Source organism: Oratosquilla oratoria, chromosome 11 (genome assembly GCF_046742065.1).
Source record: "Oratosquilla oratoria isolate Oo_2021 chromosome 11, ASM4674206v1, whole genome shotgun sequence".
Classification (NCBI taxonomy): Eukaryota; Metazoa; Arthropoda; class Malacostraca; order Stomatopoda; family Squillidae; genus Oratosquilla; species Oratosquilla oratoria.
In genome coordinates, this window is record NC_134787.1 from 20,382,583 (window position 1) to 20,402,582 (window position 20,000).

At 42.6% G+C, this 20,000-nt stretch overlaps 1 protein-coding gene across 2 annotated transcripts in view; it reads right to left on the reverse strand.

Moving 5' to 3' along the window:
* Positions 1–5,752: 5,752 nt before the first annotated feature.
* Positions 5,753–20,000, reverse strand: part of LOC143029631 (uncharacterized) — a 29,125-nt gene continuing 14,877 nt past the window's right edge. For both annotated transcript variants that reach the window (XM_076192402.1, XM_076192401.1), the window contains exon 3: positions 5,753–13,104. In XM_076192402.1, coding sequence (XP_076048517.1) covers positions 13,030–13,104 — 75 coding nt within the window. In that variant the 3' untranslated portion in view covers positions 5,753–13,029. The remainder of the gene's footprint in view (positions 13,105–20,000) is intronic.

A 20,000-nucleotide genomic window follows, 5' to 3' on the forward strand; every position in this document is an offset into this window, starting at 1 on the left:
CAGAATCATGAAAGGCACAGAGATACTTGATAGAGAAGAATTACTAAACTGGGACAAGAGAAACACAAGAGGACATGGAAGGAAATTAAGAAAACATAGCTATAGAAGAGAACTGAAGAAAAACAGTTTTCCACATAGAGTTTTAGACACTTGAAACAAACTGGATAATGAAATAGTAAGCGCAAAAACCATTCACTAGTTTAAAAGCAAACTAGACACTGAGAGATACAATGGCGGGACAACACGAGCATAGCTCCCCTTCCCGCAAAATACAACTAGGTAAATACAACTAGGTAAATACACACACCTCCATGGCACAGTAGTAACGTTTGCAACCGCTACACCAGCGGTCCGAGTTCGAAATCCTGCCCAGGACTGAAATAATTTTAGTATTGCTGCGCTGCGAGCCGTTACTCCAATTCTCGTGGGTGGGGAGTTGGGTGTGTCTGTGTGTGTGTGTGTGTGTGTGTGTGTGTGTGTGTGTGTGTGTGTGTGTGTGTGTGCGTGTAAGGTCACAGCATTATCCATAGATCGGTCATATTTGAGCTCTGAGCTCTCATCCGGGAGGGGAAAAAGGTATCGTTCACGGGTCCAACACATGATCCAAGATCATTCTTAATCACACAACATAACCTGGAGGGGTATTTCTCTAGTAACACAATAAATTACTATTTACAGATTCCAGTAAAAAAAATTCGGTCATCATTATTATTGTTATTTTTCGTAGTAATTTTTGGATATTTTATTATTATTATTATTGTTATTATTATCATCATTAACTATTATCATTATTGTTATTATTATTATTATTATTATTATTATTATTATTATTATTATTATTATTATTATTATTATTATTATTATTATTATTATTATCATTATTATTATTATTATCATTATCATTATTATTATTTGCGCCCGCTCCAAAATTAGGTAAAATGTGTGATATCCCATATTTTTCTTTCAAATTAGTGTTCCGACTGTGAATTGTTTTAAAGTGGTCTCTGAATTCACAAATCTTTCATGGTTTACATTGCCAACCGCTCTGGTACAGAGGACGTATTTTTTTATATCTTTTTCCCACCACACCCACAGAGGAGCGGATGTTGGGCTCCCCACCACCATATTTTGTGGCTCTATGTCTCAACTCTATCATTTACGAGTTATTTGACGTTTTTGTTTATGTTTGTGCATCGATCATGTCATGTTATTGTTACTTTTTTTTAAGTTCTATTCTTATTTGATTACTTTGGTTACGATATGTCATTGCGTCATCTGTGTTGCTTGAAGAAGTTTAGATTTCATTTTACTTTTATTTTATTTTCTTTTTTCTTTCTTCTTTTGTTTCATTTTTGTCTTCTTTTTTGTACATATGTCCGCGCTTATGCAATTTTTGCGTTTAATTCATTTGTAGTCAAGAGTTTGTTTTGATGATTTGTGTAACTTAAAAAATGTTTAATATATATATTTTTATGGCCCTGTTGTATACGTCATTTGTAGGCGTTTGTACATTGTATTGTTTTTAAGGTTACTATTGTGATTTCTTAAAACGAATATCATGTATGTTGCCACTTCAAACTTTGGTTTCTAAATATCTACAATATTTCTTGTTTGGTAATACACACACGCACACACACACACACACACACACACACACACACACACACACACACACACACACACACACACACACACACACACACACGGTCCGGGTTCGAATCCCGCCCAGGGCTGAAATAATTTCAGTATCGCTGCGCTTCGAGTCGTTACTCCAACTCGTGGGTAGGTAATTGGGTGTGTATGTGTGCGTGTAAGGTCACAGCATTACCCATAGATCGGTCATACGAGCTCTGAGCTCTCTTCCGGAATGGATATACCTGTCGATCACGAGTCCAACACGTGATCCAAAAAGACCAAGGTGAATACTCTCTCTCTCTCTCTCTCTCTCTCTCACTCACACACACACACACACACACACACACACACACACACACACACACACACACACACACACACACACCAGTCACTTTGAAAGACCAAGATTGGAATATGCAGCGACGACGTTGTCACAAAGTACAAAAAAAATGTATAACAAAACTTGAACGAATACAAAGAGCCATTACAAAATTGGCACCAACACTCTCAAAACTATCATACGAAGAGAGACTAGCAAAACTTGAGCTACAGACATTAGAGCAAAGAAGAGAGAGAGGAGACTTGATAACTATTTATAGAATCATTAAAGGCATAGAAACTATTGATAGAGAGGATCTGATAAAATGGGATAGTAGAAATACAAGAGGACACGGAAAGAAAATCAAGAAAGACATTTATAGAAGAGACCTGAAAAAGAACAGCTTTCCCCACAGAGTAATAGACATTTGAAACAAGTTAGATGAGAAAGTGGTGTGTGCAAAAAAAAATTAATACATGAATTTAAAAACAGTCTAGATAAAATGAGATATGAAGACGGGATCCCACGAGCATAGCTCCCCTTCCCGTGAAATACTACTAGGTAAATACACACACACACACACTCACACACACACACACACCTAAACAGTTTAAATAAAATGAGATATGAAGACGGGACCCACGAGCATAGCTGCCCTTCCCGTAAAATATAACTAGATAAATACAACTAGGTAATTACACACACACACACACACACACACATGAACAAGTGAAAGAGTTTACTTTTTGTTCATGAATAAATATCAGGTTACATTCTAAAACCATGTTAGAATATTTCTGTATAATTACCTTTGTAGAAGACGGATGTAACAGAACAAAAGTAGTCAATTATAATTATTTGTTTTCGTATGGTATATTTCGTCCACAATTTTTTTTGAAAACAAAACAAAAAGAATAGCAGAGATAAATGAATAAGAAGAAAAGCTGTTACAACGTCGTAATTTGTGGTCATCTTGAGGTCAGAGAAGGTTGGAAGAGTTTCAGACCGAAAAATTGCAAAACAATGCATGTTTATCATGAAATGCACGTTCTCTGTGGTAATTGAGCTACGCAATACAGAGAACAAAACATTGTAATGGGTAACTATAATAAATTCATATTTTTTATTATCTATATTTGTAATGAGGTTTACATTTCTTATTATAGTGATAATTATAATAATAAGTTTATTTGGCAAAGAATCAATATACATGAAGTGCTGATAATGACAAGAACACATAGTTCGAAATAATAATTGCAGTTGCCGAGGATAACTGTTACTGTAAACAAAAAAGCATCTAAGGTTATTTCCATTGTGGTCCTAATTTAAGTTAAATGGTGGAAATGAATTTAGTTTTAGGAAATTGTGAAGTTTCATCTCATCCATTATTGTTATTTATTTATTTATTTTCATGAAACATGTTTTTCTCCCTATTTGTGAGTCAAGCAACTGACCTTGAATTCCACCGGACATACTTTCAGAGATAACTCCCCTCCCTCCCTCCCTCCCTCAACCACAAAGATCTTAGGGGACCTTTGGTATTCGGGGGTTTTAGGGGTGGAGAGGGGAACAGTATCAGAAACTGGTCATTTCCTAACCTAACCTAACGTAGGATTTGCCTTTTCACCGTCCCTTAATACTAACTTGTGGGAAAAACGTTAACAAGAAAAGTTGTTGGAGGTGTAATCTAGATACAAAAAAATATACAAATTACTGCGCGAGCGAGTAAGACGAAAATTCACAAGTACCCATTATTACAACATACAGTTATGTAGTTACTGTATTTATTTATTTTAGTTTAGTTTATATATATTTGTTCTCTTTCAGTTTATTTACTTTTCTCCAAATTGTAAGCTCTACACCAATAAATTAAATTTCTGACGACCAAAGAAAAAACTAATTGTCAAAAGCCCACGCATACAGAAATATATTATAGACACGTATAGAAAACTTGTAAGATTTGAAAAATACATCACATTTTTTCTCCATTAGGGCGATACAAATATTTTGAAATGCTGATTAAAAAAAAAGTCTCTTCTTCATATGCACACGGAAAACAATAGTCTCCAGTCTTTATTTTGCTTTGAAAATTATGGAGGAGACTGCAAGAGACCATAAGGCCTACACTAGGCAGTTCCATTTCCATTACCATATGTCATACTTATCCGTAAAGTTATTTAATCTTTTTATGCATACTTTAGGAGGCCGACATTTGATAATGGGTAACACAGTGGCACCTAATGGAGAGGGAATCCCATATTAAATTATTTATAATAATTTCTTGTTTATTTTATTTATGTATCTATTTATTTATTTTTTTACCACTTGATCTGAATGATGAAACTGCCTCCAACCGTGGAACTACTGGCTAATATCATGATGTATTGATTGTTCTCATAAAGGGCATGAGCGGTGCACAGAACCAAGAGGGACTGCGTTCAGGTTGGAGATGTATTGCCTTTGTAATGGCATACCTGTATGTGTTCTATTCACCATTATTATTATTATTATTATTATTATTATTATTATTATTATTATTATTATTAATTCTATTATTATCATTATTATCATTATTATTATCATTATTAATTATCATTATTAATTATCATTATTATTATTATTATTATTATTATTATTATTATTATTATTATTTTTTTTTTTTTTTTTTTTTTTTTTTTTACATTCTCTTTACTCCGCCCGATTCTTTCGTCTTCTTTTCTCTTGTTTTCCACAGTTTGTAAAGTTTCTCGTTTTCAACATCCATGTTTACTTTCTCGAATAAGCATTTTCCTGCCGTTATTTCATCATTTTCAATATCAAGTCGAGAGTATCGGTGGCAGTCTCATGCATATAAACAAACCCAATCCCAGAACTTCGCCATAGAGGATGAGGTGGATGGAAGGGAGTACTACAGTCCCTTTATGCAGAGAATTTCGACAGCTCCGCAGAATGGCCACAAAATGGCGGCGTTTTTGTGGATATCGCAACTCTGTGTATGAAGAGACTGTATAAAGGAACTACTGGTACATCCGAATACACAACCCGACATATTCAGTGCACAAACAAAATAGGTTAAAAAAATCAGCAGTGCGAGCGAAAATGACTTGGCCACAAAATGGCTCCCTTGGTCACGTGACTTATGTATATCGTATCGTCATGTAAATCTGTATAAAGTGACTGTTGAGGCTATCAGTGCCACAGGGATGAATAAAATATCCTGGCGACAACCAGAATGAAAAGAGACACTTGGCATAGATTGGGTTCTTAGAGACACAGGATAAAGCCTCTTTACTACCGAAAGGGCTATTAAGCTAAAGTTAATAAAATCGCCTGACGGCAGCAGGAATATAAGATGTTTCACCTGGCGCGGAAGGACCATAAGAAAGGAGGAGACTGTAAGAGACCAAAAAGCCTACACTAGGCAGTTCCGTGTCCATTATCACCTGTCTTCCCTATCCGTAATGTTGTCTAATTTTCTCATAATCTTCTGCATACCTTTGAGAGGCTGGCATTTGGTCTTGGGTAACACAGCTGCACCATATGAATGTGGAATCCTAAGCTCTATGATTCATCATGTTTGCCCTCTCTTCCCTTCAGAACTTAAATTATATTATCTATCTATTTGTTTTTATATATGTATTTATTCATTGTATATATCTTTTTTTGTTCATTTTATTTGTTGTGTTTGTTTCTATTCGTTCATGTTTTATATACTTGTTTAGTTTTATCTATGTATCTATTATTATCATCATTTTTCTAACCTTTTATTTATCTTTGTGGAATGAGTCAAACACTTGAAAAGTCATTACATTTTATTAACTACATCAAAAATATCTGAAGGTAAACATAGACAGATTAACATAATACCGACGGACTAACTTAAACATGGCGTGACGTGACGCACGTGACGCGAGGTGGCGCGCGCGTCACGTCAACAAATCGTACCCAAAATGCAATCGAAGAATTCAAAATTGCTTCGCGATGCTTAGCTTCTTTGTTGTGCTGACGTCGACGCTGACGGAGATGCTGACCGGACGATTCGAGTCCCTCGTGACGGCTACTGAAGGAGGAGGAGGAGGAGGAGGAGGAGAACCCAAGCCTCCATTGCCAAGAAGTTCCTCTTAAACTGAACAAAATCCCCTGGCGGCTCCAAAAGGTTCATTGATACATATTCGATTCTGTTTAAGGCCCAGAAGTTTACCCTCATTTTTAATAAAAAATAATCCAGGATTTAACCAGAATAAAATACTTCAAGTCTGTTAAACTCGAAAAGGGGTTAACCTACAAGTGCTTAGGGTTTCCTTTGAGCTGAATGAAATCTGTTAGCTTTAACAAGAATAAAACCTCCCAAGATGTCAAACTCGTCCCAGTAAACAGTACATGTGGAGGCAGCACATTCTGTTTAGTTACAACTCCTACGAACTGAATAAAATCACCTGCCGCCAGTCATAATGAAGTTCTCCGTTGGTGCCAAATTCACCCGATGAGGCAGTCGAAGGGTCAAGAGCGCATGTCCATGTGAGGCGTCCACATACCTCTCTCCAGCATATGCTGAACATGGGTTCACATCATTGTAATGCTACCCCACCCAACCCTAACTAGACGCAACCGCCTGAGAAGTGTGGCTGGCCCCGAAGGAGTCACGAGCCATCGTGGTCATGACTCCGAAGGAACGACTCCTCACGATGCCAGTGACTCTAAGGGAAGGAGTCCCGGTGACTCGACAATTCCAGGGGACTCCAAGACGCCGGCTCGTAGTAGAGTTCGGTTGAGTCACCTTGCTCCTGTGACTCGTAGAAGGGAGTCACCACGGAGTGTTTTTGCTTATGTGACTCGGTGAACAGTAAAGAAAAGAGCATGTGGAGTTAAGGGCACAAAAGTAAGGGACGTGGCGGACTAAAAACAGGTCAGTAGACATAGGGAAATGCAGGGAGGGACTTAATAGGATTACAGACTGGCAGGGGTAAAAAACAGGGACGTTTAGGGATCGTGTGCATCAGGAACAGGTGGGATCAAGTATTCAAATGTTCAGGGACTTTCAGGGATGAGGAATGCATTGGGATACCTGAAAGAGGGAGTTGAAGAAGCATACGAAATCAGTGACATGTAGGGTCAAAGATTCCCAGGGACTAGGGACATGTAGGGGCTTGAGAGTGGTTTGCAAGGGACGGGGTGGATCAGGGACGTAAACGGGTGGGCGATGGTCGTTTTCAGGGCCGTGAGGAAATCAATGAGAATTGTGGTCAAGAGGAGCCAGGGCCAGGGGCCAGACGACCCCTAAGACAGAATTATATGAAATACAAAAAGGTCGAAAATCGTTCTACTAACGCACTACAGTATTGTCATTGGCAGGCCAGGCGTCGCGTCGCGTCACGTCACGTCACGCATTGCGCGTACTTCATCGCCACGGACGTTCATTTACGATGTTTGGGTTGATACTTCATGATACGTCACGTATCTTGTACGCGTCCGTGCGCGTCCATCAAGGACTTGTCTGATTTATCCGTGATTCATGCATACTTGGTGCATGACTCAGCATGAGGAGGATTGTGAGGCAGTCTGTTTTATCTAGTCTCAAAAAAAAAAAAAAAAAAAAATCAGCTGAGCCCCGCATAAGCATTCCACGATTTATGAAGCTCTCAGATTCTTAACACTGTCTTTGTTCAGAGTTCACACACAGTTCACCCTGTTTTGATTGAAGGTCTCGTCAGTCACCCTTAGCACCCTGTTATTCCTATAGTACCCTATCCTGACTCTAGATACCACACTTGGAACTCACAACATTCGGTTATGACTCAGACATCATACCTGTGACTCACAGAACCCTATCATAGGACCCTACCATGACTAAAATCTTACCTGTGACTCGTAGCACCATGTCCATGAGAAAGACTTCCTGTTATGTCACGTGACTCTCCCGTGACTCTTGTTTCGAGTCGCGTAAAGCTCGTAGAGAAGTCCCAAAGAACCTCACAGTTCGAGGAAACATTCTTTGTTTTTGTTTTTTCGCAGAACTTTACTCGGGTTCACGGTATGTGGTTTTGAACGATACGTGTCACAAATCTTTGTCATGATCGCTCTTCTGTGACTCGATCTCTCAGTTCGACGTTTATCCCTTTCAGTTCGTCTTCGTCATGGATGCACGGCCCCAGCAGAGCCAGACCCTTCCCTAGATTGGCACTGGCACTAAGAGGCGTGGCACTAGCTTGAGATCACGTGGCATCGTGAGGTTGGCCGCGTACAGACACGCCACGAAGTCCCCAGATCGAGCAGAGTTCCTTCGATCTGGATTAAGTCTTCTCGGCAGTGGAGGAGTTCCTGGGGACGCCACCTCAGCCTTGTCCTTCCTCGCTCCTTTTGTTCTACAGAACTTCATTACTCTTCACCTCACTTCGTACTCCCTTCCTCTTGAAGATCTCGCTCTTATCCAGCTCCTTCGCTACTTATCTTTTTTATTTTTTCTTGCTTTTCCATCTCACCATAAACTATCTTACTCTTCACTTTACAGTCTAAAAAAGAACGACTTCTCCTTTCTCCCGGTTAGTGTTGGTTTAAGATCGTATGATACTGTCCTTTTCTTTCTCCTCTTTTTATTGTCTCCCCCTCCCCCACCAGCACCTTTCAATTGCATTCTTCTCAAATTTGTCACTGCTTTCTCTCACTCTCCAGCCTTGTTTCTTCCCATCGCTTCGTACAGCAACAGGTGGCAACTGTAGACAGGGCAAGTTCGGAAGCCTTCGCAGACTTCGGATACAAAGACATGTCACGTAACAGAGGATCTACAGCGTCACGTCACGTCGAGTCACCGAGTGATACTGCGGACTGGTCGGCTGGGCCAGGTCACCTCGCACGAAACGGGGACTGATCGAATCGAGTCGTGGTTTGGAGACTCGAACTCGTGTTGTCGGGGAATCCTATGCAGACGCTGGACAAGTCGCATCGAAAGCAAGTCGATATATACACACGTCAGGGTGTCTTCTTCTCGTAGGCTCAAGCAAACCTTAACAGCCGCACAAGCGGATGGCGTAGCTGCGAGATGACAACAAATGAGAGAAAAGAACACATTTTTACTTGGCGAGGCGGTTATCATCCTATGCCACCCTTTGAATGTTCTGGAGGATACATGTTCCCCTCCACATACTGCCCTCCCTCCCTCCCTCCTGCTCTTTTTCTTTTCTTCTCATCTTTCTCCGAGGATGAGGTAATGACATCACCTACAACATGTCCCCGAATTGAGATTTAAGAAGTACTCCTGCCTACACCCATCCTCCTGTTTTCTGGTGATCTTGGTGTTTCCAAACCCGTTGTCTCTGAAGCTTCTGACCTGAGAGACCCTTCATTGCCCAATAGCACTTTCAGTCCTAAGGTCACAGAAAACCTTTGTCAGTCCTTAGTCTTCAGTGCCACTCCTTTCCCTGGGGGCCCTTGTCAGCACTCAACCTGAGGCCGTTTGTTTGTCCCAGTAACTCGTTTATTTGATATTAGAGAACTTAACATCCTGAAATGAGGAATGGGTGTTCTTCGCAAGACGTCGGGTAATACCTTAGCATGTCCTTTCACGCTATCAACTGGATTAGCACCTGGGTTGCGAAACCCTCTTTCATTGATCAAGAGCTATACCCTCCAGGATGACAGACTCCCCAATGGTCATCTCGAACGAAGTCTTGGCCACCATTCTTCCATCATAAGGACTTCCAGAACAGAGTGAGAATCAGTTAGCAGAATAGCCATTTGTTTGATTATAGACTCGTTATTCCTGATTTTTAGTAGATTGAAAAAGATCGTTTTGACGTTTAGCTGCCTAATAGGCACCAGCTTTAGTTCCACGGATGACAGATAGGCTCTTCAAGCTTTGCCTTTCAGCCTCCAATTCGATGAAGCGTGATAGTCGATGGACTACCCAGTTTCTTAGGATTTATTACTTGAGTAAACACCGGATGAATCAAATCTTCTTTGGCTAACCAACGTTTTACCTGACTTCTGTGGTTAGTCAGACCAACGAGCATCCCCGGGTTGTCCTTGGATTATCCGGAGGGTGTCCTAAGCGTTATGCAACGTTGTGTCGGGATATTTCTCGCACATCTCGTTGGTGTGTTGGATTTGGTGTCATGTCAGGTCATCTTTTGGTTTGCTGGCTTCACAAAGTCAATCCGAGGTCACCCGTTGTTGATTCTTATTCAAGAGATGCCCCTTGTTCTTCGCGAGGATGCAGAAGCGAGACTTCGTAAGGCTGAGGAACCTCTGTGTGTGTGTGTGTGTGTGTGTGAGTGTCTGTGTGTGTGTGTGTGTTTTCATCATGGTCTTGAATCATGTGGTGGTCTCGTGAGCAACAGCTGTTACACTCCTGGATAAGAACTCAGAGCTCGCACATTGACCAATCTCTGGGTAATGCTGTGACCTTACACACGTATCCTATCCCCTTACTCAAGAAAGACAGTAACGGTTTGGAGTGTTAGTGATGCTTTCAAGCCCTGAATGGGACTCTATCTCGGATCTGTGTCGTCTCGAGCCATCGATGGTGACCTTTGCACCTGCAAGTGTGTGAGGTATCCCCACTCTTCACTTCTTGTCTTCGTTTCTTTATCCTTACTTCGTTGACAAGTGGTTCTTCGGGTCCTTAGTGTCTGTCCGGTGTGTATCGACTCGCCTCTCAGCCGAACTCCCGGAGACGTGTCCGGGGTTCTTCCAGGGCCCTCAGGGATTGACAAAAGTCTGTCGCGTATCAGGTTCATCCAGGTGTTGGTGAGGTGTTCCCAGGGGTCAGGTGTTGTCAGGTGTTTTCAAACCTGTGTCTACTGTATGCCTGATAGGTGTCGGTTCAGTGTTATCAGGTGATAAAGAGGTTGTGGGTGGGGAAGTGATTCTCACCCAGGGGTCCACAAGTTCCCCTGGGGTCCATTTCAGGTCACCAGGGGGGAGGCATCTACCAGTATTTGGTTTTGATGAGGTGGGCTCTTCCAAGGTTTGGGAACAGCATTTCATAAAACGTTTACGACCAGCAAGGATGAGAACCACTTGAGTGGACGAAAGGGAGGTGCGCTCTCAGGTCCACATGGGTCTTCGTGAGAAGAATTTGTTCACATGGAATAGGCTTTTGTTAGAGCGAGATACTAAATGCCAAGTATGTTGTTGTGGTTAAACGGGAATATTAATGTATGAGGACATGGTGTCTACAAAGTAAAATAATGATGAGAGAGAAGTGCAGAAATAATAATGATGATAGTAATGATAATAATAGTAATAAAAATCAAAATAATAATGATGACAATAATAGTAATTGCAATTATGATAAAGGGTCATAACACTATAAGATAGTGCCTTACATTTTGCGTATCATGATTTGCTTAAATCAATGAACAAAATAAACAACTAGATGCAATGATTGCATGTGTAATTGATATTCATTAATTACCTTGAAGTGTTAATTGCTCAATGTTTTTGTGCCCCAGGAGTGTTAAAACATGAAGCAGAATATACATATTTGGAAGTCAAAATGAATAAGTAAATAAACGAATAAATGAATAAATAGATTTCAGCGACTGTAGGGAGCATTGGGTGCTTTGGCCGTGGTTGTCCATGCTAGGACACGGGAATGGATAGGTAAAGAAAGCGGAGTTTCTAGAATTTAGAACAGGTAAAGAAGCATAGAAAGCTGAAAGAAGTGGAAATATACGGAGTTTCTAGAATTTAAGAAAGGCCGGCCGAGACGGCAAGAGTAGGGAGGCTTGCAAGATGACATCGATGAGAGGACAGCTTTAAAATGTTACAAAGCAACATTAAGGTGAAATTGAGAGGAGATGGAGAGCGAGGAAAGAAAGGTAGGAGAAATGGGTGGAGAAATAAGGGTTCTCGAATAGAGAAATGGGAAGAGAGGAAGGGGATAAGGGAAATGAAAGATAGAGGTAGAGACAGAGAACTAAAGAGAGACAGAGAAAGAGGAGATAGGCAGAGTGAGAGTCGGGGAGAGAAAGTACATAGCCTGAGGAGGAGGCGAGAGGCTAGCAGAAGTGTCATCAAACAGATCAAGAACCGTATGATGATGTTGAGTTTCCAAGTTTCCAAGACCATGGGAGTGTGTGTGGTGGCTTTTTGTATTTGTGTTATGGGGCTTCCCTGTGGCGAAAGGCGGCTGGAGGAGGCTTTTTTCATTTCGGGGTCGGGGAGGGGGGCAGGCAGAGCCTTTTCTTTTTTCATTTTTTCTTCTTTTTCTTCTCCTTTTTTTTTTTTTTCTTTTTTTTGAAGGCTGGAACCCTTACACTCCCACCGGGAGTCTTCTAGCAAAAAACCGGATCTGGCACGAAGAACCCCGAACCTCGACGGAGTGGTCTTCTCTGCGAAGAAGTGTTCCCCGGAACGTTTTTGTGCAGCCCGGAGCCTCATTAGAGGGTGTCCGGGGTTTATACCAAGTAGAGGAACTCTCAGAGAGAACCTAAAGCCATGTAGAGTGTTCGAACTCGCATGAAGAACAAGAAGACAACGCCTTGAGTTCTGAGACCACGGAAAGCCCCAAGTCGGCATCAAAGTCTCCAGTTACCTGAAGGACGAAGAGACTTCGTGTGATATAGTTCGGTACTAACTCGAAGGACGTGAGTTCGATACTCCAAGAGAAAATCCGGAGTTCAGAACACTTCGTTACACGCGGGATCAAACCTGACATGGCATTCCGGTGATCGCCTGCCCGGACGATCGGGTTCTGTGTGGAACCCGGAACGTGCACATAAGACTCGGAATACTCGTGTGGAGGGAGACCCTCTACTTGTGTGAAACCCGGAAATCTCCTGTCCCCGGAACGCACGTTAAGGCCCGGAATTCGTAAATGTCTCCCGGACTAACGCGGGTTCCGGAAGGCTACACAATTGCGGGAAGGTGTGGAACTCTTGAAATACCGGGGCTTGAAGAAAATTCCGGGCGTGACATGGAACGCCCGGAACGGAACACCGGCGCGTAGCACCGGATGTCGGATGGAAGGCAGAAAACGTTGATGAAGTTGCCGGAACTGCGATGGAACACCGGAACTGTCAGATGGAGGGCCGGAACTCGCCCGGAGGACCAGAGCTCCTGATGGAGGCCGAGACTCATATAGAGGGCCGGGCCTTTCTGTTGTACATGAGGGCGAGGTCCGCGTCCGGGAGCTGTCCGGTCGGCGGCTTCTGTTTGTGTGGGAGAAAAGTCCGTTAGTACCGTTAAAAACCGTTGAAAGACAAAAACTGTTAATACCGTTAAAGACCGTTAATACAGTTAAGAGTTAAAACCCGTTGACAAAATAATACCGCTGCAAACAAATTATACCGTTAAACGTTAAACACAGTTGAAAATGTTTAAACAGTTTATATATATATATATATATATATATATATATATATATATATATATATATATATATTCTATACAGTTAACACATAAAGGGACGTCGGAGAGAGTCATCTCCTTTCTGCCCATCTTCAAAATCCGTTACCTTTCTCACTTTTATTCAGAGGTGCAGCCTCGAGGGGCTGACACTTGATCTATGAACTGAGCCCGAGATCGCTATTCATCAACTTCAACTGCATTTCCTCCACCTTAAAAAAAAAAAAAAAAATGGCAACCGGCGACTGTTCCCTTCTACTATTTTCAGCCGGTGACATAGGAACTGTCCTACACTGACTTTATGGATGAGGATGACAGGTGGTAATGGACATGGAACTGCCTAGTGTAGGCTTTATGGTCTCTTGCAGTCTCCTTCATTCTTATGTTCTTGTGTTCTGACACCAAACAGACATCAGTCCATAATAGTATGACTCCATTTTTGCTGAACACTCAGACGACTTGACGCCATTTATATACATAAGATAAGATGGGCAGAAAATATGTATATTTCGACCACTATCTGTGGTCCTCTTCAGCAGAATGATACATAGTGTGGATTATGAGAATATATACAGCTAAGAGGGGTACATGTACTGATTTTCTGTCCATCTTATCTCATTCTCCGGGTTCGTTGTATTTCTTCACTTCCGTTTCAACGGACCTGTTCTCTGACGTCATCAGTGGTGTCACGCCCTCGGATTCGCGAAAACAGAGGAACGTAATTCGTCCTGGAGGGGTGTGGGGGGGGGAGCATGTCACACGCGTGACGTGCGCACACGCCAGAAAGGAGGCACAAGTTCACATTTAGAACTACAGCTGGTAGTGTCTTTGGTACGTGAAAAACAGTTGACAACCCTCGACGTAAATTGGGTCGACTGTCATCTGTCTGAATCAGTTACAGAGCCTCTGGGCTTTGTGTTTCTTATTTGTTAATTTTTCCCCCTGTGGAGGATCAAACATTACGTCAGTTGTTTTTGTGTGGCATTTCCAGAATGATACGATGATGATAACAACAACAATGATCAAATTGATAATGACAATAACAATGATAGTAATAATAATGATTCATAATGATAATAGTTATGATAGTAATGAAGAGGATGGGCTACATTAGTAGTTTCTTTGCTTCAAGATTTTTTTTTTTTTTTTTTTTTACACGTATAATCAAGACAAAGATAAGATATTTTCATTTCCTGGTGACGTTTTGTCACAAAGAATTTTATCAGTGGAATCATGACACAGATCAAGTTCTCTGTGGAGTGACAGGAAACTAGAAGCCCGCATCTCCGTCGTCTTCATTTCCCGGTGCCATCGAGGTCCAACTTGAGGTCAGGCGAGTTCGTAGATAGACCACAATTTACTCTTCCCCCGAACTCCCTCTTCTTCTTCTTCTTCTTCTTATTCTTCTTTTTCTTCCTCCTTTTCTTCTTCTTCTTTTTCTTCTTCTTCTTCTTTTTCTATTTCTTCTTTTTCATCTTCTTTGTTTTTTTACTACTCCGAGCTCAAATTGTCTATTTGTTTATCTATTTGTTTATTCATTTATGTATTCATTTATGTAAATATTTCGGCCACAGAAATTTTTTTTTTTTTTTTTTTTTTTTTTTTTTAGCCAGAAACCCTTTGAAGAAAACCAAAGGCCCACAAATCACCATCTCTTCGGAAAGAACAACAAAGGAAGATATTCAAAGTGAAGTGAAGTGCTCGCTTCTCTCCCCCCAGATAGCAGGACAAGGAGGCCGCCATGCCAGCTGGGACCGGACTCTCGAAAGTTTAACAATCGTAAAATGTTCCTCCGTTGCTTTGGAATCCCGCCTTTCAGTGATTCACTTCATGGGATCGCTTGTGATCACGACACTGTGGCATATTTATTCCTAAGTATTCCTGAACGTGTTTCATTCCTGAGAATACAACTTGAGGTCTAAAGGTAAGGACCACCTTACAACAAGTTTTGCAAGTGTAGAAAGTTGGTCATTCTTGCCCCTGAGGAGACTAAGGCTTGCTCTTCATCTCTGTCCTCCTCCTCAAGTTGGTCCTCAACTTTGCATAGAAGTAATCTTGATTTGTCACCTGAATTTGGCACGGGCACTGACACCAGCACCTGTGTGCGTGTGAGTGTGCATATGTGTGTGTGTGCGTGCGTGTGTGTGTGAGTGTGTGTGTGTATGTGTGACAGGGCCTGCCAACTGTCGCCCTGCATCTAATTATAGTAATGACTGACTAAACTGCACAAGCGTAAGCGTTACGGGGACAGGACTATTGACCTATTTCGGGCCAGTGCCTGACGCGTGGCACCACAGAAAACCGGAGTGCCCCTCGGTCATGCGCCTTGAGAACGTACCTCATCCTTCTGTCACCTGCTTTATCAAGTCAGACTCGAAAGTGAAGGATCAGGTGCTACTAAAAGAGAGAGGGAGAGAGAGAGAAAGAGAGAGGGGAGACGGATACCGCACATGAAGTGTTTCCGCGGGTCTAATTATATAAACACATTCACGTAACGACAGTTCTACAGGTGCCACGTTGGCACTGATAACTTTTAGTGCCCATGGAGTGCCAGGAAGATGAATAAGATCGCCTGGCGGCAACCAGAATCAAAGAAAAGGTGTCACAAGGTACTGGCAATTGGAGGTAGGTAATAACCATACTCCTGTGGCATTCACTACCATGATAGTGCCACGAAGACAAATAAGGTCAAAGGAATGGTGTCTACTAAAAAAGGAAGGGGGGTAATAAGTAGCTGAAAGTATTTTATGATTTATAATACAAAATAAAAGGGAAATAAATGGGTGAGGGATGGAAATAGGATGGGTGAGGGGTGAGTTTATCCCTTGGCTGGCTAGCTTCCTTATAAGGGGGAAAAAGCCCTTTGGTATAAAGATAGAATACAATGATGAATATACAGTTGAACAAAAATAATCTCTTAAAGAAACTGTGCGAGATAATACGACATAAGTAACGATTTAATTTGAGAAATAGTGACTTTCCATATGGACAAGCTAAGTGGCGACCTCCAAGGACGAAAATTCGTTTAATTTTACTTTCGCGAAAATGACGTAAAAATTTTCGACTAGATTTAATTTTTCGATTGTTACTCAAGTTTTTAGAGAGTATTTGCCCGCTGGTAGCCAGCGCTTCTATCCTTAAGGACTGTATCACGCCAAAGAAATGGTAAAGGAGACACAGATTGTTGAGATGGGAAGAATGGCGGAATAATGTGAACGGTACTCATGTAAAAAAAAAAAAAAAAAAAAAAAAAAAGTTATTATGATGTTGTCGTAACTCGGGTGGGCGTAAGTCGAGACACGGCTCTGTTTTCCGTAGTATCGGAAACCATAAGCCATCGCAAATATGGGCCTTATTTTACCTTAGCATAAGGTCCATAATAGATTCCTCTCTTCTGCCTCGCAATTTCATATCTGCGTATCGCCTCGAGATATCATTGTCCATAACAACAACTATCCCATGTAATAAGCCTTGTAAAAACTAGCGTGTTAGATAACGCTGACACCACATAACATATTTGTTAGATACATGGACACCTGCCTGTGGCGTGTTCTGGCATCTATTGCTCGTCGATCTACGTTTGGACGTATTGTCAAGGTCGCACCAGGTTCCTCTCTCCTTCACCCACCCACCCTCTCTCTCTCTCTCTCTCTCTCGCTCTTGCTGTCTAGCACCTTCTTTCTCCCTCTTTCTCTGCCCTCTCTCTCTCTCTCTCTCTCTCGCTCTTGCTGTCTAGCACCTTCTTTCTCCCTCTTTCTCTGCCCTCTCTCTCTCTCTCTCTCTCTCTCTCTCTCTCTCTCTCTCTCTCTCTCTCTCTCTCTCTCTCTCTCTCTCTCTCTCTCTCTCTCTCTCTCTCTCTCTCTCTCTCTCTCTCTCTCTCTCTCTCTCTCTCTCTCTCTCTCTTTCTATCTCCCTCTCTCTCTCTCACTCCCTCTCCCTCCCTCCCTCCTCCCTCCCTATTTTTCTGCCCTCTCTCGCTCTCCCACCCTCCCTCCTTCCCTCCTTCTCTACCCTCTCTCTCTCTCTCTCTTTCTTTCTTTCTCTCTCTCTCCCTCTCTCTTTCTCTCTCCCTCTCTCTCTCTCGCTCCCTCTCCCTACTTCCCTATTTCTCTGCCCTCTCTCCCTTTCTATCTTTCTTTCTCCCTCCCTCCCTCCCTCCTTCCTTCTCTTCCCTCTCTCTCACTCACTCTCTCTCTCTCTCTCTCTCTCTCTCTCTCTCTCTCTCTCTCTCTCTCTCTCTCTCTCTCTCTCTCTCTCTCTCTCTCTCTCTCTCTCCCTCTTTCTCCCCTACTCTCCCTCTCTCCTCCCCCCATTCCTCTGAGCTGAACAAAATAGTCTATCGTTAGCCAGGACAAAGCCTGTAAGTTACAGACTTCTTTGTACGACTGTGTATACTTAATAGATACTGGAGGTTTTGTCTACACACGCAGTAGTGACACTTTTTCGTAGGGTCGCGCTTTCTCAAGCAATTAACGTTACCTTCCCGATGTGATCTTATGTTCTCAAGGGAGTTCCACAGGCGAGAACGTAGTTGGGAGGAAGACGAAGAGGAAAGGGAAGAAGACGAAGAAGGGGTGGACGAGGAGGAGGAGGAAGACAAAGAGTAGGTAGACGAGGAGGAAGATGAAGAAGAGGTGGACGAGGAGGAGGAGGATAAAGAAGAGGAGGTGGGCGAAGAGAAAGAGGAGGAGGAAGACGAAGAGGAGGTGGACGAGGAGGAGGATAAAGAGAAGGTAGACGAGGAGGAAGAGGAGGAGGGAGACGAAGAGGAGGATAAAGAGGTAGACGAGGAGGAGGAAAAAGAGGAGGTAGACGAGGAGGAAGAGTAGGAGGAAGACGAAGAGGAGGTGGACGAGGAGGATAAAGACGAAGATGAGGTGGACGAGGAGGAAGGAGGCGTGAGAAGGAAGAAGGGAAGCGGAGGAGGTGGAGGGAGAAAGAAGGAGGAGTGAGAAGGAGGAAGGGGGAAAAGAGAAAGAGGTGGAGGGAGGAGGAAGGAGAGGATGAGGAGTGAGGAGGAGAGGAAGAGGAGGAGTGAGAAGGAAGAAGGACGAAGTGGAGGGAGAAGGAAGGTGAGGAGGAGGAGTGAGTATGAGGAAAGGGAAGAAGAGGGGTGAGAAGGAGGAAGGGGGAGAGGAGGAAGGAGGAAGAAAAGGAGGAGGAGGAAGAAGGTGAGGAAGGGAGGAGGAGGGGTAAAAACCAAATTGAGCACCGGAGAGTCGTCGATGGCTGTCGATAGTGCCAAGGTGCCAAGGTGCCAAGGTGGCACACGTCTCATCATGATGCGCTCTGTGGCACTCATTCCGTGCCATGATTAAATGGATCGCAGGCAGGGCGTCGTCACCCTGCCTGCCTGACTGCTGCCGTCAAGCGATTTTATTCATCCCCGGGGCACTCTCACCTCTTCCTCGTCCCTCCTCCTCACCTCCCTTCCTCCTCCTTCCCTCCCTCTTCCCTTCTCCCTCCCCCCTTCTCCCTCCCCCCTTCCCCCTTCTCCTCTCCACCCTCCTCCTCCCTCCCTCCTCCTCCCTCCCTCCTTTCTCCTCTTCCCTCCCTCCTCCTCCAACTTCCCTCCTCCCTCCTCTCTCTTCCTTCTCCTCCTCCTCCCTCCCTCCTCCCTCTCTTCTCTTCGCTCCTCCCTCTCTTCTCTTCCCTCCCTTCTCCTCCAACCCTCCTCCCTCCCTCCTACCTTCTCCTCCTCCCTACCTCCTTCTCCTCCCTCCCTCCTCATCCCCGTCGGTGACAAAGGGTACAATGATGTAGACCAGAATAAAGAATTTAAAGTGCGTCGCCGAGACAACGGAGCTCCACGGAAGGGATTACTTTTTTTTTTTTTTTTGTCATGAGAGTTAATAAAATTGCCCGACGGCGGGTAAGAATTTCAGGAAAAGGACCTCACGGTATGGAAGGTTCGGCCCGGCACCCCCGGGGACCACAGCGTGTGTGGTTGACCCTTTGAACAGACATTCCTAATTACCTTCAATTACCCATAATTACCTGTTGTTCGAACCCAGTCCCCCTGGTCATAAACTACTTGTGTGGGGACGGTACGTTATTACTTGTTATTACTTGTCATTAACGGTAAAGGACGCCAGTACAGTTGGGGGAACAAGTGCCTTACTGGAAGAGCAGAAGTATTGATCAAAGATGTGATAAATAAACAAATAGATAAATAAATAAATAAATGAAAATAAATACCATTGTCTTTCTCGTTGGGTGTAAAAATAGATAAATAAATAAAAAGTGCATCTGGTGACCACAATGTTTGAGGTGCAACCCTGTGGACTGGTACTCGATCCCCGTATTGAGCCCTGGCTCTTAACTAAGATGTATTGGTTTGGCCGGTGGATTCTGTCGGCTTTCTAGAATCCACTGGAGACCTAGCTGGGACTTTATTACTTGCATTACCACTATTGCTAGGAACACTGAAATAATTACTTATATTGCTTGTGTTACATATATTACCAGTCCTTTTTACCTGTATTACTTATATTTCCTGTGTACATGTATTCCTATCCTTATTACCTGTATTACTTTAATACCTGTAATACTTATATTTCCTGTATTTAATACCTATATTACCTATATTTCTTGTATTACCGATATGGCATATATTATATATTTGTATTACTTGTATTACCCGTACTAACAGTACTTATTATATGTATTACTTGTATTACCTGTAATATTTGAAATGCTT